The sequence below is a fragment of the Chironomus tepperi genome, unplaced genomic scaffold (assembly GCF_022539635.2).
Source record: "Chironomus tepperi strain 1889 unplaced genomic scaffold, CSIRO-AGI_Ctep_v1 contig_467, whole genome shotgun sequence".
Classification (NCBI taxonomy): Eukaryota; Metazoa; Arthropoda; class Insecta; order Diptera; family Chironomidae; genus Chironomus; species Chironomus tepperi.
Window position 1 is genome coordinate 1,481,080 of NW_027226589.1, and position 23,191 is coordinate 1,504,270.

Consider the following 23,191-nt stretch of genomic DNA (forward strand, 5'->3'; position numbering starts at 1 on the left):
ATTCAATTTTCCTGTTGATTCGATCCTAATAGTTTCTTTCATTTCCTGTTCTTTATCACTTTTACATTGAAACTCTTTGAGTTTCTCATTTTTCTAGAAAAAGTAGATTGTTAGGAGCATTTCAGACCCAGGAAGCAAATGACATTAGTAATTTTGGACTAGTATGACACATACATGGGAATTAATAAATGTCGAAATAATTATCGACCATTAAAAGATATAAAAGCATAATTAAGTGGATTTTAGTTTCTAAATTATCTATATTATAAACACCCAATTCCTTTGCTGATACAAGAACGAAAGCCATGTGAAGTCATGTGAAGCCGAAAATTGAGGGGTATCAGGGGGAATAGGGGGTGTAATGTGAAGTTATATGAAGCCATGTGAAGTCGAAAATTGAGGGGTATCAGGGAAAATAGGGAGTGTAATGTGAAGGTATGTGAAGCCGAAAATTAAGGGGTATCAGGGGGAATAGGGCGTGTAATGTGAAGTTGTGTGAAGTCGTATGAAGCCGTGTGAAGCTGAAAATTCTGAAAATGGGCGCCACGGGCGCTCCCGATACTCTAGTTATTAATATTATTGATTTATGTTAAAAATTGAAAGATTGATATGATAGTATGTGTCATTTTCTTAGAAATTGTGTTGCATTAAACTTTAGCTCCAAATTAAAGTCTCTTCCAAAACAGACGCATATCATGTGTCGCTCGGGCAAATTTCATACCAAACATGAGATCTTCCTTATGTCTTTCCATTTTCTCACTTTGTCACATTAATTTTTCATATTGTCACTTTTTCTTATTTTCAGTTCCATTCCTGAAAGCATTTCTTTTTTCTTAAATGTGAAGCTCTTCCTTTCATTGTCTTGCATGGATTATTTTTGTCGATATTTTTTTTTATATTTTGTAAAATCTTTATTTGTTCGTGGATTTTAAAATAATATTATGTAAGTAAAATTTTGTAATGGCACATTTTGCACAAAATTTTTTGTCTATCTAAAAAAATCTTAAAATTGTTTGGTCCTTTGGTAATCAGTATGCGAAAGGGAATTTAAATTTAAAAAAAAAATAACTTTTGTTAAGCTGCTAAAAATTAATGCAAACCGTTGCTGAATTTTGAAAACCGTTAGTAATCTGAATAATTAGAGTAACTTTTTTATTACGAAATTTCAGTAAATTAAAAAATTTCAAATGAGTTTTCTAATACATTATATCCCTTATGTTTGAGCAATAATTTCCTTCATTCCCCACGCCAACCTCTACCAAAAAATAAACTTTATGCATGGCAAGAAAGCATAACGGGGAAACGAAAAAATCCACTTTAAAAATCCAAAAACACACACGATTTATTGCAATACGAGTCTTAATTTCATTTGCATTAGCAAAATGTTGCACAATTTCTTCCGATTTCCTTTTTTTTTTAAATGGAATCCAATTTTGTTGTATGCAAAACGAGAAGCAATTTAAATCGATTTGTGTGCAGCTATTGAGAGAAATAAGGAGAAAATTATTTTCAATATGAAATGAAATTTGTAATGCTTTTTTTGCTGTAAGAATGGCGAAGTTGCTCCAAAAACATATGTTTTAGTTGAATTTTCTTGGATATTTTTTTGTAAATTTTTTAAAGTTTAAATTTATTAGAAGAAATTTTTATGTTGAACAGGAAACAGAAGCAGTTTTTGGCTATGTAAAGTTGAAATAGTTAAAGAAATGGTTGTAAATTGATAAAATTGATATTGTTTAGGGTGCTTTCTCCGGGATTTCGAGAAAGCATAGTATTATACCGGTATTCCAAATTCAGACCAAATTTCTGTCTTAAGTCACGAAATTGGTAAATTTTTGCATTTTTCCTTTTACTAAAATTTTTAACAAACCTCAAAACTATCAATTTAAGTATGTAAAAACCCTCAAAAAATTGTTTCTTTTTTAGAAAAAAAAATTTAAAGTTTTAGATAGATAGATAGATAGATAGATAGATAATTTTTATTTACCTTAAGGTATTATTAATGCATTTATAGTACAAAGAAGTGATAATAATGATAATTCAATATATAACTTTAGATTATATGTATCATTTATGCAGTGTTACAGTATTTGCTAAACTTGACTCAATTAGTCGATATTTACATGATTACGTCTTTGGACCTGATGTAAGCTTAGTCAAGTTTTCCACATGAAAAGACAAATTTTTATGGAACTATTTTAACATGAGTTAATAAATGCATAATAGTTAACTAACTCTGTGTAGACAAAAATACGTTAATTTGACAGTACAGTCGATAGGCAAATTAATATCTTCTTGATGACTAATTTTAATGTATTTTTGTCCACTCAGAAAAGTAATTGTGCATATTATTTTTTAATAAAGAAAACTAAAATCAGTTTAAACAATTTTCCAAATAATAGTCAATATAAAATTCATATGATAAACTTAACACGTTATTTGACAATAAACAAGTGTTTTTTTGGGCGAAGTTTTATGAACACCAAGTTCTCAGAGGAAAACTTTAAAATTTACCGGAAATTTACTAAAACTTTAAAATTTTCTTTATATTTTTCCAAAATGAAATCGAAAATCTTTAATACCGGTATTTTGGTTTCTGAATCATGCCGGTATACCGGTATTTTGATACCGGTATTGCAAACCCTAGTGAAGAATATGGTAGTTAACTATTGAATAACAATGAATGTAATTGTATAGTACTTTTATGTCACATCGAAATTTTCAAATATTCCTTCATACTAAAGTTTCTTTAAATTAAAATTTTAAAAAGTATTCAAATATTTAAATTAGAGTTGTCGATCCCAAATAATTTTACAGACCCAAAAAGTAGAAAATTTTTGACTCTAGCCTGTTTAAAATAAATCTAAAGATATCTCCTAGGAGGCGATATACTTTTTGAATTAACTATAGGAGTCTTTAGTTCACTAATTTAGTCATTAATTTGAAACTCAAATATAAATGATATTTTTCTACCAGAAGTCCTCAAATATTATCTTCAATCCTTCTTTAACTTCCATTTCCTCTTTCTCACTATAAACTTAACCAAAATATCCAAAAATTCTCAATCTTTAAATACTTCATAATGACGAAAGTCGTTAGGTTATCAAAACAGTTTCATCTCTCACATTTAAAAGAGAAAAAGATGCTGAAAGAGGAAAGAGGTGAACAGAAAAAAAGAATCATCGATTAAAAAAAAGACATATAAAAAAGTTTTTCGATTAATATTTTTTCTGTTAATTTTCTGAAGGATTCATAAAGAAAAAGGCTTAAAGGTTGCATTGGGCAAAAAAGTGAAAAGTGTGGTAATAATTGTTTTGATATGGCTATATTATAGACACTAGTTAGGAGTATACAAAAAAAATTTTTTCCCGCCATAAGTCCAAAGTCCACCAGATATAGCTTAAAGCATTTTTTCAGCAAAGTTTATGATGTGTGGTATTAATTGAAAGCAAGCTTACACATATCTTTCAAATAAAAGACATGCATTTGAAAAAAATTGAATGCTCTAGTAAATCTTGAATAAGTCGAAAACACACTTTTTCCTGTACACTTCTAACTAGTGTCTATAATATATAATATCAAATCAATTATTGCCATACTTTTCACTTTTTTGCCCAATGTGCGGCTATATTGATGAAGATCTTGAGTCTATAATAAATACGGATGACTTTTAGGTTTTGGTAATTGAACTTTTGGTTGCTGTTTTTTGTTTGTTTACAAAATTGTAAAGTGTATGGGTGTCGATTATTTGGGTGTTCAGGATTTGTACAAATCCCAAATACCCAAATCCCAGGACCCCCAAGTCCTTGTAGAAATCCCAAATGCTCAATAAGAAAAATCCCCAATCCTACCCAAGAACAAAATATCATTACAAATAAGCGCATTTTCTGAGGTTTTAGACTTACGCATCCAGATTCAATTCAAATTTTGAACATTTATTGTTATTTACTATTAAAATATTGTCAAAATATTATTTATATTCCTTAAAACTTCTATTTCTTAAACTCTTTTTTAAAGTGAAAAATAGTAATTTTTTGCCAAGAATTTTTTTAAAAATGTTCAAAATCTTGGAAAATTGTGGCTTTTCACCACAAATTTCCTAAATCAGAGTGATAATTGGGCGATTCTTTGGATGAGTTGAATTTTTGAAAAAGATTGAAAAAGAGCTTTCACAATCCATGGTTATTTCTTTTTTGGTACTAAAAAACGTTTTCATAAAAATCTTTCTTAATTTTATGTTTTGATAGTTTAAATGAAATTTGAACAGTATTTAAATATTAATTCTTCCTTAATCACTTCCAGACCTACAAAACAAGATCCAGTAGGATCTAGGGCTTTGATAATGGCTTTTGTAGATTCGCCCACGCTTTTATTATAATTTTCTTTATCGAATTTTAAAAGTTTGTCTCTTTTAAATTTGAGACTGGAATCTAAATATTATTTTTTACTTTTCATTGCACCTAAATAAAAGCGAATCTTTAAAAAAAAATTTTTATATATTATTATTTTTAAAAGACTCAATGAAAATAATTTTATTTAATTTATTAATTATTTATGCATATGTATGCATTTTTGTTTGCATACAAATTAATATAATTTTTTTTTATTTTACGGGATTTTTCAATATTTAACTTTTACATAACTCTAGAAAGATTGTTTTTTAGCATTAACTTGCTTATATTAAGTTAAAAAATCAAGAAAATGTAGTTTTCTCAGTTAATTCTATTATTTTAAGGAAAAAAAAACCTTATAAAATCTAATGTTTTGTATCAATTTTTTAAAAATAGGATAAAAAACCTTAATTAAAACATTTTTCCGTGCAATATTAATGAATTTAGGATGAAATTCTCAAATTTAATTTTTTTAAAAAAAAATATGAGATCTGAGATTATTATTGTTTTCTAACAAATCTCAAAAATTTAATCACAAGAACCAAATTTAAAATTAATTTTTTCAGTTTTTACGAAAACAATTTGCAATTTATATACTTATCTTAAATCTCAATTTTAAAAGTTTTGTTGGAAAATTAAAACAATTTTCTGAAAATATTTTAAGTTAGGTATTTAAAAAATGCAAATAATAAAATCAAATTCCTAATAATTTTACAGTATTTAATTTATTAAGTTTTTCTAGAAACACTTAGAAAATTTAGGTCCTGTTTATTACTTTTAACAGATATAGGCAATTTATATAAGGATCAAAAATAAGATATTGTATAAAATTCGAAATTCTTGATGAAAATAGGTGTGTTTAGACATATAACATGTCATACACGAAATTTTCCAAATTTAGGCATCTCTACAGCACTTTAATGGACATAAACTACTTACTTGGGGATGGTCCAATCCAAAAACTTTTAGTTTATTTGAAATCCTTATTAAATTAAGATATGATTAGACATATAAATTGTCATACAAAAAACCTTTTTGACTTGACTGTTTCTTCAGGTACAGCTTAAACAGGCTGTAAGTCCTGTAGATCACTTCCGATTTTAAAAGTTTTTAGTTGACGAAAATTGACGAAATTAGTAGATGCGTTTTGATATATAATATTTGTTTTGAAAATATTGCAAACTGAAGTACGCCGGTATTTTTGTCCAAAATTGGACATGCTGTAACTCGGCAAGGAAGCCTTTATATTTTTTGAAGGAAATTATATTTTTTGCGCAAGAAACTATATTTAGTATAAATAATCGATTTTTGAAGCAATGGATCATTCTAAAAATATTTTTCTTACGGAATCTAAAAATTCACTGAATTCGTATTTTTTAAACTTTGTTTGGTAAAATTCAAAAAAAGTTATGAGGACTTAAAAATTTCAACTGCATTTTGCGTAAGAAATTATATTTTTTACCCCAATGGTTTTTTTTAAAAAAAAAAAATGTTTTATTTTTCAGAATTTCTGTAAAAGTTTTTGAAAATTTTAAGGTTTTTCTATCCAATAAATTTCTTACTCATACCACTTAATTTTATGTATCATTTTTTTAACTCTCCTTTAAATGTTTAAACGTTTTTATGCGCAATTTATAAAAAAATTAAAATATGTTTTTTTCTCTTCACTGTATGTGTTTACAGATGTTCTTCTTCCCACAGCACATGACATAGCCTCCGGCACTTCAACAAATTCCGTTAATTCAAATTATTTCCCCACATCCGACTATATTGGCGAGATTCGACCCGCATCTCGCTATCCATATACCTTCCCATACTTCCTTTATCCATCCTCACGTAAAATTCCAATTGCACTCGCCTCACATCGTCCTGATATTGATGCACATAACTATAATCGCACTTTGCACGTACCGCACCATCGCACAAATTATAATTATAGTTACAATAATAATAACAATAATAATGACAATAATTATGATGATTTGGATGAGAATGAGAATGTTAAGCACTTTAATAGGATTTTGCACACATTTCAGCACAATGATAATTTTAGTAGTGTTAGTCATAAACCTATGGCTAATCTCACTAATGGATTGATGCACTTGCAACGACAATTGCAGAAGCAGATCTATGATGTTGGTGAGATTCACTTTTTCTCTTTATTTATTTAATTGCACATTTCTTTTGAAGGAAATTGGAAACATTTCTTTATTACATTAGTTTAAAAGAAGTTAACTAAGTCATCTGAAATTTTAAACAGTGCATAAAGAAATTTTTCTAATCGAATATAATTTTATTAAGGATAGTTGAGTTGGATTTTGAATAATTGAAACATCAGTAAATTTTTAATGACTTGCAGTTTGATTATTCATAATTTTAAAAAAATTATCCCTAATATTATTTAATTTACAAAGTGTTAACCATGTTAGTGATTTATTATGATTTATGTTTTGTAACGCACTACAAAATTCACTAAAATTAAGTAAGCTTTGTGATTTCTTTGAATTTTTATTATAATTGACACTTGACGTTTAAATTGTCAAAAAAAATCTCATCTCGTTTTTCACATTTTTCACACAAATTTTATAAAGCACCATAATTTATTTAGAGCACCAAGAAGCATTTAAAGTTTAAAATTTAAAATTTAATTAGAACCAAATTTTTAAGTAATTCACTTGCTGTTTCTTAATTAATTAATGCACAATTTTTTCGTACCACAAAAGCACTAACAATACAAGCAATGTTTTTATTTTCTTTTTTCTTTTTTTCTGTTTTCATCCACTTGATACTTTAAAGGAGCAAAAAAATTATTTTGTTCAAATCATATATTTAACCTGTTTAGAATGACATTTAATCTACTGATTAGTAAATGTTTTAATCAATACGATTTGTTAATCTAAAAACTTCAATTTTGAATTAAAATAAAAAAAAGGTGGCCTTTTACAAAATTTGGTTTGAGTGTCTGAGCCTTGGCTTGAGAGCAGTTTTATGACGGGTCTCTTTAAATATAGGATTTTCCCACTTGAGCTTTCCGAGTTGGTTAGCGCTGATCCTTCAACTAGTCTTTAATAGCCAGACTAGATATAGTCTTAACTAAGTAATATAACAAACAAGTCAATAAAAAACGTTCAAAATGCAATGTTGCAGTTCTCTTTATGGTCTATTTAGATAAATTCTTATACTTGTAAGGGGCCGTTCACTTATTACGTTCGCTTTTTAGGGGGGAGGGGGGTCTAGGATTTTGTAACAGCCTCAACCAAAAAAATTTTTTTGTAACGACATTTTGTAACGAGGGGGGGAGGGGGGTTCTAGAAATTCATTTTTTTGCGTAACGTAATAAGTGAACGGCCCCTAAGGGCTTCTGATTAACAGCATTTTTTCATAACTGCTGTAATGAAAAAACTCAAAACGCTGTTAACAGCGGTTATTAATTATTTTCAATAATTTGAAATTGATATCACAGTTTTACTATGTTAGCTTTTCATTGATATATTTTCTTTCGATTCGCCTCGTATAATCAAATTAAGTTTTTTATTTTTTGTTATTGAAACAATTTTAAATATAAAGACGAAAAAATTGGACTCCTTTCATATCAATTTGGAACGAAAATTACCGGAATTTGTCAAGACAAGCAGGCCAGAAATTGCCCTTAACTGCACGAGAATAATGCGATTTTGAAAACTTTTTTCCAAAAATTTAATAGTGTTTGAAAGAATTTGTTAAGAAATTTTTCGTTTTCTTACCACAAATGAGAGGTTTTTGCAAGAATTTGAAAATTTTAATTTAAATTCAATATTTTCGGTAAAAAATTTCTGATTCAAAGCCTTTACAGATAAAAATGCTGTTAATTTTCAATAACCGCTGTTTTGAGCTAACCGCATTTTTAAGTTAAAAACCGCTGTTATGCTGTTAACGGTTAACCGCTGTCAGAAACCCTTAACTTAATCAGTTGTTTTTGAATTTATGTATTGCTCTATTCCTTAGCAAAACATTTAACAATTTTTCATACTTTTCACTTTTAACATTTTCCTTTTCTAGAGTATGCCTTTAATCATTTCATATTTCATATTTCAACTCAAGCAATAGAAACAATAACAATGACAATAATTTTACTTTTTATGATCTTAAAAAAAAATTTATGACATGCAATAAAAAACATGTGAAATGATAAAGTAAAATTAAAGATATTTAAAAAATGATGTATATTGGGGGTTGATATTTTCTTCCAGAAAGCAAATTTTTTGATTTTCTCAGCAATGTCTCAACCAATTTCAAATCTGTTTTTTAGCAAGTAACAAATCTGTTTACCATTATGTTTAGTTTTGCTACCAAACCCAAAAAACTAGTTTTCTAATCTGAACATATTCAATTCATTTTCATACGTGAAAACGGTACAATTATAAAATATTGTTGTATAATAAAATAAAATTCAAGGAATAATACAGTAGTAAAATTTAAATTTACACAATTTTCCAAAATTAAATTTTCACCAAAATTATTAAACCGATAAAGTTCATCTAACAACAAATTATTCGGCAAAGTTCATTCAAAATTTTTCAATTGAATTTTTCATAATCACTTCGGACAAGCTTGTAATTTCCGTCCATTAGAAACAGAATAATTAATAATCCCATAAATATGTAATTTTAATTCTCATTAAATTTCATTGTTGCAGCATATTATGAACATGAAAATTGCAATTCTAAATGCCTAATCAATCATTATAGGATGAAAATTGAATAGAAAAGTATGCAAAATATTTTTGTGTGACAATGGAATGAAAATTGCTTTTAGAAACAAGTCAATTAGATGCTAAGAGGATTAGCTGTTGTCATTTGGTTGGGCTTAATTATAGATATTAAATTTTTGACAGCAATTTTTCTTTGTTTTTTAGAGCTGAAACTTAAATTTAGCTGAAGCTCTTCACTTAAAGTTTATAAAACTATTTAGTTTGAATTTTGTTAAAATATTTTTTGACTTTGTTTTTGGATATTTCTTCATAAAAAAAACATTTCAAATTAAAATTGGTAATCGTTAAAACAATTAAAAATACTTTATAAAAAAAACTTTTAAAAAAACCTCGTTTTTCGCGTAGACTAAAAAGTAAAAAATAACTTTTATTTTGTGCTGTAGAGAAATTGGTTTGAAAGTTGAGACCACACATGAATTACAAACATGTACCTTGACTTTATCGTATAGTTCTACAACTAAAAACGAGGGCGCCTGGTATCAGAATTTTATCAAAGCTTCGCGCCCTCGTTTTTAGTTGTAGAACTATACGATAAAGTCAAGGTACATGTTTGTAATTCATGTGTGGTCTCAACTTTCAAACCAATTTCTCTACAGCACAAAATAAAAGTTATTTTTTACTTTTTAGTCTACGCGAAAAACGAGGTTTTTTTAAAAAGTTTTTTTTTATAAAGTATTTTATTTTCAACTTTTTAGTCAAATGATTCTTTAATTTAATATTTTGATAATCTTGGAACATGTTTGAAGGTTTGAGCTAGACCGATAGGCCAAGTTTTTGGCATAAGTTTGAAGAACTAAACAAGGCCGGTAGGCCAAGCTTCGCTTGGCATAAGTTTGAAGAACTAAGCTAGACCGATAGGCCAAGCTTCGCTTGGCATAAGTTTGAAGAACTAAGCTAGACCGATAGGCCAAGCTTCGCTTGGCATAAGTTTGAAGAACTAAGCTAGACCGGTAGGCACAGCTTCGCTTGGCATAAGTTTGAAGAACTAAGCTAGACCGATAGGCCAAGCTTCGCTTGGCATAAGTTTGAAGAACTAAGCTAGACCGGTAGGCCAAGCTTCGCTTGGCATAAGTTTGAAGAACTAAGCTAGACCGATAGGCCAAGCTTCGCTTGGCATAAGTTTGAAGAACTAAGCTAGACCGATAGGCCAAGCTTCGCTTGGCATAAGTTTGAAGAACTAAGCTAGACCGATAGGCCAAGCTTCGCTTGGCATAAGTTTGAAGAACTAAGCTAGACTGGTAGGCCAAGCTTCGCTTGGCATAAGTTTGAAGAACTAAGCTAGACCGATAGGCCAAGCTTCGCTTGGCAAAAGTTTGAAGAACTAAGCTAGACCGATAGACCAAGCTTCGCTTGGCATAAGTTTGAAGAACTAAGCTAGACCGGTAGGCCAAGCTTCGCTTGGCATAAGTTTGAAGAACTAAGCTAGACCGATAGGCCAAGCTTCGCTTGGCATAAGTTTGAAGAACTAAGCTAGACCGGTAGGCCAAGCTTCGCTTGGCATAAGTTTGAAGAACTAAGCTAGACCGATAGGCCAAGCTTCGCTTGGCATAAGTTTGAAGAACTAAGCTAGACCGATAGGCCAAGCTTCGCTTGGCATAAGTTTGAAGAACTAAGCTAGACTGGTAGGCCAAGCTTCGCTTGGCATAAGTTTGAAGAACTAAGCTAGACCGATAGGCCAAGCTTCGCTTGGCATAAGTTTGAAGAACTAAGCTAGACCGGTAGGCCAAGCTTCGCTTGGCATAAGTTTGAAGAACTAAGCTAGACCGGTAGGCCAAGCTTCGCTTGGCATAAGTTTGAAGAACTAAGCTAGACCGATAGGCCAAGCTTCGCTTGGCATAAGTTTGAAGAACTAAGCTAAACCGATAGCAAAAAAAAAGTACTGCTCATGCCTAGTCTTGAACTCATGACCTCATGTTTACTATGACCTGCCCTCTAACCATTACGCCACCACGACATATAATTTTTGTTTTAATATATGGCAATTCATAGTATTAATAACAAAAAGTTGTTATTTAATATTATTATTATAATTATTATTATTATCAAGAAATTTATATATTAGCTTTTATTTAAATTTGATTTCTGATAATCAAGGAATAGTTCTTTCGAAAGTAAAATTTTGTGTGAAAATGCGTGATGAAAAATTTTAAACTCCAAGAAAACATTGGAAAATAGCTTAGAAAAGTGTGAAAATGGAAAATTCTGTCTTTAAACATTATAAATTATCAAGAAAGTATGAAAAAGAATTGAAAAAGTACGATAAAAAAGTTGGAAAATTTGAGACTTGAACTCATGACCGGCTTGGAATTTTTGAAAAATAAAATTTTTAAAGACTACGTAAAAATTACGTACGTAAAATGTATGTGATACGTAATCTTGTTTTAAAAATTAATTAATTATAGCATAACCAAGCAGTTTTATGATTCACAAATGCTTGAATATTGTATTGTCATCGAGAATACACATCCATAAAAAATTTCGGCTCGATTGGAGCAGTAGAAGTGGTCGAAAATTCAATCGCAAGATTTGATCAAGACAGACAGATAGACAGACAGACAGACAGACAGACAGACAGACAAGAAAGCAAGTTAAGAAAAACGAGGTAAAATTGAATTTGTTGACATTTAGTTCGCTTTTGAATTGAAAAGTTTTTTTTTTTGTTGAAAAAATAAGTTTTTAAGAAATTTATGTGAGAAAATGTCAATTTTTTTAAATTTTAAACTTATTGAGTTCAAATTTGCGAGAGTCGAAAAGTGGCTTAAAATTTACACGATCATGACGATGGGATCTCAGCTTTATGCATTATAATTTTAAACAATATTAATAATCATAATTAACAATATAATTTGCACAAAAATGAACAAAAAAACGCAAAAGAAAGAAAAAATGCTTCATATTGGAACAAAAATTTAACCAAAAAAAAATTTCGTGCTTAAAAATAATTTCAGGTGAACAAATCTGATAATTTTTGGAACCGCTTCTAAGTAGAACCATTCAAAATCCTTTGATTTTCCTCCTTGATGCTGATTTTATAATTTTTTGTTTATTATAATTTGAGGGTTAGGTATGTTTAGGTATTGTGTTGTATATTTGTTTTATTTGGTTCGGAACATCTTCCGAAAATTTGATGTAGATATTATTTGATTATAAAATGCTAAAGTGGATTATTTTGTTTAAAATAATTCAGGTTCTAAAAAATAATATGAAATTTTATATTTTTTGTTTAAAAAAATTTTGATCATGTGACTTAGTCAAGCAGTTTATATATAGCAGAACATGGTTTATTTTAGAGTGTTGTTTACCCTAAACTAAACATTCTTCGTTCGTTATTTTGTCCTTTTTAATAACATAGCTCCACAATAATCACCTTGAAATCACATTTAATATTTTACAAAAAGTAATTCACCGCTGTATCGACTTTAAGTCAAATCTTCACTTTCAATTTTGTACATTGTACATACAAAACGAAAAAATTACAAATTTTAAGTATCTCACTCGGAAATGCTTTTGGTGCAACAAAAAACTCCCTCTATAGTTATAGAACTAAAATGTAATTTTTTATTTTATACAAAACATCAAAAAAAAATCCAAGTCGTCCTCACAAAAATCAAAAAAATATGTAGTTTAAGTTTAAAAAGATTCAAACACAAAAAAAATCTTGAAAAAATCCTTCATTGCAGTCCGCGCAATGGGTTTGGATGATAACTATCACCATCGAATATTGGATGAAAATGCGGCAATGATTGAAACACCGCTCGTCGGTCCACTAAACTCACACATTCGGCAGCATTTTAAAACAGCATTATATCCATACAACATATCAATGGCAAGTGGAGGTGCTGGAAATTCTTATAACATAGAAGACGAACATGGAAATGGAAATGGAATTAGCAGTTATGAAAAAAGTAGGTATTGAAGACTGTAATTGAATGGATAAGTAAAAAAAATGACAAGTGAAAATAGTCTTGTAAGGTAGAATATATTATCTTATTATTATTTTATATCTCTATGCATACAGTCAGTGTCTAATCTCCTATCATACATTTTCCTTTTCTGTAGATTTATCTAAGAACTCTAATCAATATTGCTAATTATCTAATATTTTCTCATGGGATATTTTTAAGTTTAATCTCAATTTTGCAATTAATTGGGTTTTTACTATTTGTACAAATACCGAATACCAAATAAAGTATGGATAAAACTCTAAAAACATCTGAATATTCAAAAAGTTGTCTATATATTCACTTAGTGTATAATTAATAATTACAATCAACTTATAATTAATGGAATTAATAGTTTTCCAAAGAATAATATCACAACTAACTTAAATATTAACTTCTCTTCAACTAAAAACATGATTGAATGGAATAGAAACGTAGCGCTCAGTTAACTTGTCAGTCTTGGGTTTAGTACCTCCAAATGATTTAATGTCTTTTTAGATACAATGTTTCTCATAGAGATAAAGATAAATTTATAACCACAAAATGAGTTACATTTTTGTCAGAAAAATTTTTCTGTTAAACTACCCAAATGATCAAGAAAATCGCGTAATATTTGTTCAATTTTTTACATTTGAATTTTTTCTGAAGATGACAATTAATAAAGGTCGAAATAATTATAGAATTTTATAAGTAATAGAAACATAATAAAAAGGATTGTAGTTCCTAAAATATTGTTATTATTATTAATGTTATGTTGAAAATGGATCAAATTGATTTTAAATTTTTATTTATTATATTCATTTATAGTTCATTATTTTAATTTGAAAAGTGCTATCAAACGGTTGACTTTTCGTAAGGGACGTAGCAATGGAACATGAAGTTCAAAAGCTGAAAAACGCAAAGCAAATCTTAAAATGAGTAATTCATTAAAAGAACAAATCAATTATCGATGGCTCATTAAATTGTCTATCAGTAGTTGCATCTCAATTATAAAGTTTTCAGACAGATACATCTAGCTCTTTATAAACGCAGTTATCTGATAAATAAATATGTATAAAACTACTAATAAAGGTTGAATAATCACTGTAGATAATATTTTGCATTGTTTAATGACTTTTAAGTGAAAATAAAAAAGAACCAATTGGAAGCTCAAAACTACGTTCATACGTTTGACTTCGTACTGGATTTGGATTTTTTGTTAAGTTTCGCTTCTCTTTAAAAAGATTTTTTTTTTTTTCAAATTTTCAAAGTTTAAAATGAAGATTCAGAAATATTTGGGAGAACTTCGTTTAATCAGAAATCCGAACATCAAAATAGTAGACTTTATCGCTGTGAAAGTTGAACTCTAGTGATGGCGCCTCGAAAATGGAATTCTGTCGAATCTGAAATCAAATAACAAATGATATGCAATACGATTTTTGGTTTAAGGTCAAATCTACAGATAAAGTAAACTGAGTTTTTTTTTTATACAAAAAATTTTAACAGTGTAAACAAATTTTCAATTTTTTTTTCTCTAAATCTGTTTGCTTAAAAGATATCGTGTCCAGAAATTTCGATAAAGATTTTAATTACTATTGTGTTGATCTCATTATTTAATGATAAAAGTGTCTGGTTCTTTTTGAAAGCTCTTGATTGAAATTGAAATTGAATTTTGTAAACAAACGAAAATTATTTTGCAATAACGATGTTAACCGAGAAACGCTATTTTTGATGAAATTCTAACTAAGTAGACATTTTTGACAAGCATATTGAGCATTAAAATGAAGCATATAACAGTTAAAATTGACAAAATGAGTTTTCTGTTGTCAAACATTCATCTAAATTTGGAAAAATGAAAATGAAAAAAGGTTAATTTTCATATATTAACCGAGAAAATTTTTAAATTGAAATAACTCTTTAACTAAAGCTTCAAATTAGCTGATTACTACTTAAAATGATAGATGCTATATTTCTATTTACGTTAAATATCATAATGTTAATGTAAAACACTTAATTTTGAAAAAATTTGAGAAAAAGTAAATAAAGTCGAAAAAGTCTTTCGTAGATTTGATCATAATGCATCTCAAAAAAATGCCTTTATCAAAATTTATCAAAATTTAAAAAAAAATATGAAAATTGCTTTGATTGTGTTTTTCTTTCTTTTGCTATACTCAATGACAACAATAATTCAAACTGGATTTGTAGAAAAATCAACATAGTGTTTATATGAAAATATTTGCTCACCGTAGTGAGAACTGATGCACTGGTGGAAAAATTTCCTCTATATTTACACTCAATACACAATAACACAATATATTTTACTATGCATAGATTTCATAGACACTTGAAAAATGATAAGTTTTAGAAACAATGGCATTGAGAATGGCTTAAAACTTGATTTTTTAAGAACATATTTTTGTAGATTTAATGCGCATGGATTTATGCTATTAAAAGGTCAGGTTGTGAGTTTTAGAGATAAAATTATGATTAGAGACAGATAAATTTCGTATTTACGAAATTTCCGCGAATTGTTGCGAAATTTCGCATTTTTTAGCGATAGATGAAAAATTTACAAAATTTTAAAATAAATGCGAAAATCTGAAATTTTTTAAAATTAATTGAATATGTAACTTCAGAACCGAATTTTTGTGATTTCTGTTAGGAAAATTTAATTATATCTCATGAAAATTTTTCAAAAAAAAATTTCCTGCATGAGTTTCAGTAACAGTTTTTTGAGATTCAAAATATCTAATATTTTTATGCGCGAAAATTAAAAAAAAGTTGAAGTTCTGCTTAAATGAATAAAGTAATAATATTTAATAAAATTCATGTTTTTAATTGATGCGAAATTTCAGAGAAATTTTTAATTTTCAAAAAAAATAAATGCGAAATTTACAAAAAAATAAATGCGAAATTTACAAAAAAAAATACAAAAGTCCTCGTGTTATTGATCGAGGGACTTAAGCGTATTTTTGTCCCAGTGATAAGTAATTGATTAATAAGTCACTTCTAGACCTAAAAACTAAGATCCAGTAAGATCCAGGTCACTTGCAGATCTAAAAAACAAGATCCAGTAAGATCCAGGTCACTTACAGACTTAAAAAACAAGATCCAGTAAGATCCAGGTCACTTCCAGATCTTAAAAACAAGATCCATATAAAACTTCCACAAATTTAAGAACTTTATTTAACGAATTTTTCAAAATTCAAATCTCATAACGGTTAAAAAAAATTCAAATATTGTTCAGTAAACTGTTGAAACATCGAAAAACATTGAAAAACACTGTAAAACAATGAAAAAACGTGTGATTGTTGTTGTTGTTTATAAAAATGAAAAATTGTTAATTATAGCATTTATGCGTTGATTTGAAACTTTTAAATGCCCGATGCGGCAATAACTTTATGGAACTTATCTTTTAAAACCATTCCGAGCTCTCTACGATGTCTAGATTAAAAGTTTTTATTGGCAACCGACCGAACAAAGTGTCTTATTAAGCTACTTTTTTGAAATAAATTTCATGCAATGCGCTAAAAATAGATTCGAAATTTATCTGTCTCTAATTATGATATATAAATATACAGGGATTTGATCTTTTTTGATCTAGTGAATTCTTCAAAGTCTAGATTTTAGGAACCCCAAACTCTGGCACTATCGTGGAAATATAAACATAAATTTGCAATGAAATTTTTTATTACAATCTTTTAAAAGATAACTTAAGCCTTGCCTAACCTTAAGACTCTAAAACTTACAACTTTTTTCAAAAAAAAAAAAAACCTAACAATTGGAAAAGATTAAAACAAAAAATTTAATAAAAAATATCGACTGCAAAAAATTTTCAATTTTAGGAAATGGAAGCAAGATTAAAAATGTATTTTGATATTTTCTATTATTTTCTAGAAAAACATTCATACAGATTTCGATTTAATTGGATTATTTCAATTTTTTCAGCATTTTTTTCAATAATCTTCAATTATTTTTTTTTTATTTTTCAATTAATATGCTTGTTTAGTTTCTTTTATGCTCTTATTTTGATTAATTTGATAATTCAGTTTTTTTTTTTATTTCTCTAAAACAATTTCAATTTCCAAGACAATTCTATTAAATAATATTTTTATATTTTATTATACTCACGAAAAATTGAATTTTTATGACTTTGATATTTGTTTGGCACTTCCTGTTATCACTTTTTGCTTTCTTTTTTGCGATTTTTTTTATTCATTTGACTCTTGCATCAAATAAAATAAAAGTTTGATTTTATTGTCAATTTTTTTAGTTTAGTGACCTAAATTGTGTAAGCAAAAAAGGAAAATTTGCCAAAATTGGTAACTTTTGCACACTTATACTTCTAGCACGAATATTGCTCCTTGTTAGATGAAATCAAAGTTGCCAACCCTTTTGAAAGCAAAAAAGTTTATATATATTTTTACAAATTTTCCTGTTTGTTCTGTTTTGTTTCCACATTTTATTCTCAAACATTTTTTCATTTGCATGTACTTTACGATGCATCCAATTCAATTTTTTCATCCTGCTATTTTTTCTAAAACTTTGCAATTTTTTATAGAGCAACAGAATTATTCTGTGGCTTGGATTTTAAAATTAAAAAAAAGTTGAATTGAATGAAAAAAAAAATGTTGTAATTTCGATCCTCTTTCGCTGAATGTGTTGATACATTTGTATGATTTCTTTTATTACGATTTAAATTCCATGAATAGAAAATAAAAGGTAGGAAGCTACTGCATTGAATAGTTTTCCCTGTTGTAGACGATTCGAAATTAAAAAAAAAAGTTTGATGAATGAATTTCATTTTGCCAAAATGAAAATGAGAACAAAAAGGTCATTTTATATGATAGGATTGAAGATTTAATTACATGGTTGACGGATAAAAGATCTTTTTAAATCTAATGACAGATGATGCACCGTGATTGTTGATTTTGAAAATAATTTATTGTTGGTTAAATTTATGAAAAAAAAAAATTGAAATATTTTTTTGCAAAAGCACATCCCATTCTTATTTATCTTAACTCACCTCATCCCTTCTTACTTCATCTTCATTTTTCTTCTTACCATTTTTCTCTACTCTTTTTACAAGCTACCTTTTCACAAGTTTCATCTTCTCCTTTTATCTACTCTTTTACTCTATCATAATAATAGCAATGAATAATGAATAGTAACAATGCACAATCACCTGCAGAAAATGTGGAACAAACATCTTCATTTTTAACGCTTCCTCGCCAATTTTGATCTTTTGTGTTCTTTTAAAAACAGAAGATGAAGATAAAAAAAAAATTCTTGTTTCTCATCGACATGAAAAGGTAGAACTAACTAGCGTTTCTGTAATTATTTTGAGCCTTTGAATAATGTGGGGTTTGCTGAAAAACTGACCTTGCTAAAAAACGGCCTGTGTAGGATTGCATTTTCCATATGATTTTTTAATCTTATATAAGAAAATTGAGAAAGATAGCACTTTAAATTTTAAAATGTTTAAAACATTAATATTGATGTTTTCCGACATACGATTAATTAATAGGGAATATTTCGTTAAACTAGTTTGACAAAAAAACTAAATTTTTGGTAGATTTTTTTATGACAGATTAAATCTATATTCAGTCTTCCTGTAGAAAATTTTTTTTTTGTTTACTGGAAAACATTTTTCTGCGGAAGATTAAATCTACCTGCAGACACAATATGCGAGACACTTTTACTAATTTGCAAGAAAACAACTTTCTTCCGAAGATAAAAACTTTATAAATAAAAAGTGTCTTTTGCAGAAAAACAGACACTGGTTTTTGCATAGATTACATTATTTTATGGAATAAAGTTGGGGAGGTTTATTTTTTTCGAAAATATTTTTTTGACACGGAATTTGTTGGAAAATATTTTTTTGGAATCTAATTATTTGGACAATAATATTTTGGAAATAGAATTATTTGAAAAAGAATTTTTTGTGTTTGTCATTTTTTGGAACGGATTTTTTTGAAAAAGAAATTTTTGGAACCTAACTAATTTTAGTTTGTAGACTAATTTTTGGAACCTAACTAATTTTGTAATTTTATTAGATTTGAACCTAACTAATTTTAGTTTGTATTTTAATTTGTTCGGCGGACTATATTTTTTCTCCATATGATTAGACAAAACAAGAATTGAATAAGAAATATTCTCAATCGTTAAAGAAAATATGTAAAATATGTTTGAGAATATTTCAAATTGTCGGTAGAGTATTTGACTGCAATCTTATTGAAAATTAAAATTTGAAAGATTTTTTAAAATTCAAGTTTTCAACGGCATTTTATGATTTTTTTTAAAAACCATTTGCAAGTCATGCTTTAATGCTTTCAAACCAGAAAAAATTTATTCACTAATTTAACATACACAATTCACAAAAATCCAGCAAAAATAACACTCACATACATACACACTCACGAGAAAAATCAGTGATATATAAAAATGGCACGAAAAGCCAACAGGAAAAAGTTGCATAAAAGTATAAATGACATAAGAAAGATTAATGTCTTTTTTTTTTGCAAACATTTCCTGCTATTTCCGTTTCTTGTTCCAAAAAAGTAAATAAAAAAAGTTTTTTCTGCCGTTGTTCAACTTTCTAAACGTGTCGGGCAATTAACGTGACACACATAAATAGAAATAGAAAAATGGACAACGAAGAAAATTGATGGTCTTGTGTACTTAAAGATCTTGAGGGTTGTCATGGGGGTTTGTCTTGAATGTGTCTGAGTATGTGGATCAGGTATCGATGTGATTATCAAGAAAAATTTGTAACTCTGCAAATAAATTTTATCGATTATTGCATGTTTTTTAATTTAATATCTTTATTTGGCTACTTGTGACAGAATACCAACGAATTTGAGTAACTTTATATCTCTTGTTAATCTTACTTTGTTTTTCTGCCTTTTCAAGGTAATTTTTGTCATTGTGTTGCAAAAAAATTTTGACGTAGACTTTTTAAATGGCAAAGGTTGCTAAGTTTTATTGTGTTTTTCCTAAAATTTTCTGTTTTCTTAAGATTTTTATGTCAATGAATTAAAATGATATGTATTATTTTGTTCATTCATGAACAAGGAGTTTTGGAAAGTTTTCAAATAATCATTTGTAGAACATTTGAATCTCAAAAGCTTCTAAAATTTAGCATGTAGTTGTCAAAAATAGTTAAAAGCTATGAAATTTTGTTAATTATTGATGAAATTAATCAAAATCACCCTTATTGATGTCGATATTTCAGATTCTGACGATATTGAGACTGATGAGTCCCATCCAATACATTTTCAGGTAAAATATTAAAAACAACCTTAAAAAATTTCTGATGAAATTTCATTCTTCATTTCATAACCTGAACCAAAACCATAATCTAATAATCTTTCCACAGAGCACCTGCCACTTAGCGCTGGATACATGTCGCGACGAAACCTCATGCTCAACGTCTCTCCAAACTGTTCTCCATCATTGCGACATTGATCGATGTAACAAGCCAGCATGTATGGAATCACTTCAAGCATTTTATCGTGATAATTTACACGAAGACTTGAGTCTGGATGCAGCATTGTGCCTTTGTCGAAAGACATCGTCTCGTCATGATTCGTGCATGTTGGCAAAAGAGAAGCTTCATCCACTTTGTGCTCAACGACCGCCGGATGGGTCGAGTACAGTAGCGACAACAAATGGTGCTTATAATATGCTGCCTGCATGTCATACACTTGCGGATTTGTGTAAGGAGGATCCTGACTGCAGGTATGAATGTCATTTAGGGTTATTGTTTGTAAGTTAAATTGTTAATTGTTGTATAATGTAGGTCGAGGTTGGAATTTTTCGAACAGTCATGTGCTGTTGATAGTGTAACAAAAAAGTGTGCAGGAAAGATGAGCAATTGTCGAATAGCACTGCTGGGTATTATGGGAACTCCACTAAGATCACTTTGTGCCTGTCAAGGAAGTGATCTTCAGCAACTTTATGAATGTTTAGGATGGCAACGATTACTGTGGCTCAATCCATGTGTTGGTTAGTAGATACAATTTTTAAAAATGTATGTTTTTTTACTCTAATTTTTTGCTATTCACAGTTGAAGCTCAAAAAGACTTTCACCTGAAACGTCTGGCAGAATTAGGATTATTAATAACGACATCAACAACAACAACAACAACACAACGAACAACGACCACAACAACTTCGACATCATCAACAACCACTACAACAACACCAGCACCGATTCGTATTACATTTAGAGAAAGACTGCAAACTTCGGTTCCGCAAACTCCTCCACCTGAGATTGTAAGTTGATATAACGTCGAAAATTTATGATTGTCAAAATTTTAATAAATAATCAAAACTAATCAATAATCACACATAACAGATATACCACCGTCCAGCGTCAAACGAAGATTTTGATACAAACTACATTGAAGGTGAGGAAGTTGTGGACGAAAACTTTATCGATGACAATAAAGATGAGGAATTTTATGGCATCACAACTGAAATGCTGGGAATGGAAGTTGCAACTCTAGCGCCGATGACAACAACAATAGAAACGACGACGATTCCGACGAGTAAGTTCATTTTATATTCAAACTATACCTCAATTGACAAGACATTAATATAATTACATGTGATTTTACCTAATTATCGATACAAAAACAATTTTCAACAAATTTTTTATTCAATTTTCCTAACAAATCCCATCAACTCATTCTAATTTAATTAGCAGCTATAAAATTGCTAGTTTAAATGACACTTTTGTAATTAAATTACCTTTGGAATTCTTTTCCTGCCATTTACTTTAATTATTACAATCCCAACACCACTACTATATATTTGTCACTTCTACACTTCTCCAGTCCTTTTCATACGTATCTTCAGACAGATCTGCAATTACAAGCCCAATTATTGATCATGTAATTTTCATTTATTCTCTATGTAATTATTTTCAACAGGATATTGTGTCGTCCAACGGCCCCATACTCCAGAACAATTTATTCCTGAAGGACAGAGCAAGAGGGTTAGCTGAGCAAATAATATTGTGAATGTGTAAATTAATTTTCTGAATGTTTCATGTTTAGCTCTATATTATGGATGATGCGGAATGCAGTGAGCTGTGTTCGTGTAGTGCTGAGTCACTAGCACTATCATGTCATGCACTTTGTGTGCCGTTGGTTCCATGCAGAACATCACTGGGTGAGTATCTTGTCACATAATCTCAAATTATTTTGAATTTCTGCCTCATAACCTCAAAAGACTTACACCTTAAAACTTCTCACTCTCAGCATTCTACAGTCACACATCACCAGCATATCAAGCATTCCGAGGTCGATGTCTTTGCTACTCTGGACGATTTATCTGCATGCGTCCACCACCTGGTGACTACAAACTTCCAGGAGGCGTATTTTTATTGTTAGGTTACAGCTCAACGGATGAGGCTCTTCTGAGGCCGCACACTAATCTTGGTGTACAGGATGCTGTCAGAGCATTGCAGCTGTATATTGTGCAGCATATCAATAATCAAGTATAATTTAACCTAATATTAAAAATTATGAAAATAAAATTTCAATTCATTAACCTCGTCACAGACTCAATGCACACTTTCACTCTTTAACATCACCGATGAGAATATAATTCTGTCCGTACGGTTACCATATGACCAAAAACTCACAACCCTCGATATGCTCAAAAGGGAAAAGGTAAACATACAGACCGATTTTTTATATCGTTTATTATCAATTCATGTCATGTAATAAATCGATGTTTTTTATTCGAAATCGATTAAGATGCATAAATTTTTTTTTTCAATAATGTTGTCGTATACGAAAAAATTATGTGCGGATATTATTAGAATAACTGATTTTTTTGTGATATTGTTTCATACATATGTTCTGCAGATTGGTTCATTGAATTGAACGTTTTGGACCTAAAGTAGTTGATGGTGAAACTGGAATAAACGCATTTCAATCCAACCACCAAACCAAAAAATCTTGCGGATTGCAAAGCATTGCAAGAACAGTTCAAAATTAATGTCACCGTTGAGTAAAGCAAAAAAGCAAGCGTTCTCAGTGACTATTTTCAAAAAGCTCTTGAAAATCCACTAGAGGATAACAACCCAGTACATACACTGGAAGTAGACAACGCAGTAA

The 23,191-nt window shown here is 28.9% G+C and overlaps 1 protein-coding gene across 5 annotated transcripts in view; it reads left to right on the plus strand.

The window, feature by feature from the left end:
* Positions 1-23,191, plus strand: part of LOC139099366 (uncharacterized) — a 129,655-nt gene that overhangs the window by 104,333 nt on the left and 2,131 nt on the right. For 2 of the 5 annotated variants that reach the window (XM_070651803.1, XM_070651801.1), the window contains 11 exons: positions 6,075-6,530; positions 12,822-13,046; positions 20,296-20,342; positions 20,440-20,801; positions 20,863-21,068; positions 21,130-21,338; positions 21,421-21,613; positions 21,998-22,062; positions 22,124-22,238; positions 22,328-22,566; positions 22,631-22,741. In XM_070651803.1, coding sequence (XP_070507904.1) covers positions 6,075-6,530; positions 12,822-13,046; positions 20,296-20,342; positions 20,440-20,801; positions 20,863-21,068; positions 21,130-21,338; positions 21,421-21,613; positions 21,998-22,062; positions 22,124-22,238; positions 22,328-22,566; positions 22,631-22,741 — 2,228 coding nt within the window. The remainder of the gene's footprint in view (positions 1-6,074; positions 6,531-12,821; positions 13,047-20,295; positions 20,343-20,439; positions 20,802-20,862; positions 21,069-21,129; positions 21,339-21,420; positions 21,614-21,997; positions 22,063-22,123; positions 22,239-22,327; positions 22,567-22,630; positions 22,742-23,191) is intronic. The other 3 variants (XM_070651802.1, XM_070651804.1, XM_070651805.1) reach the window with 3 other exon arrangements.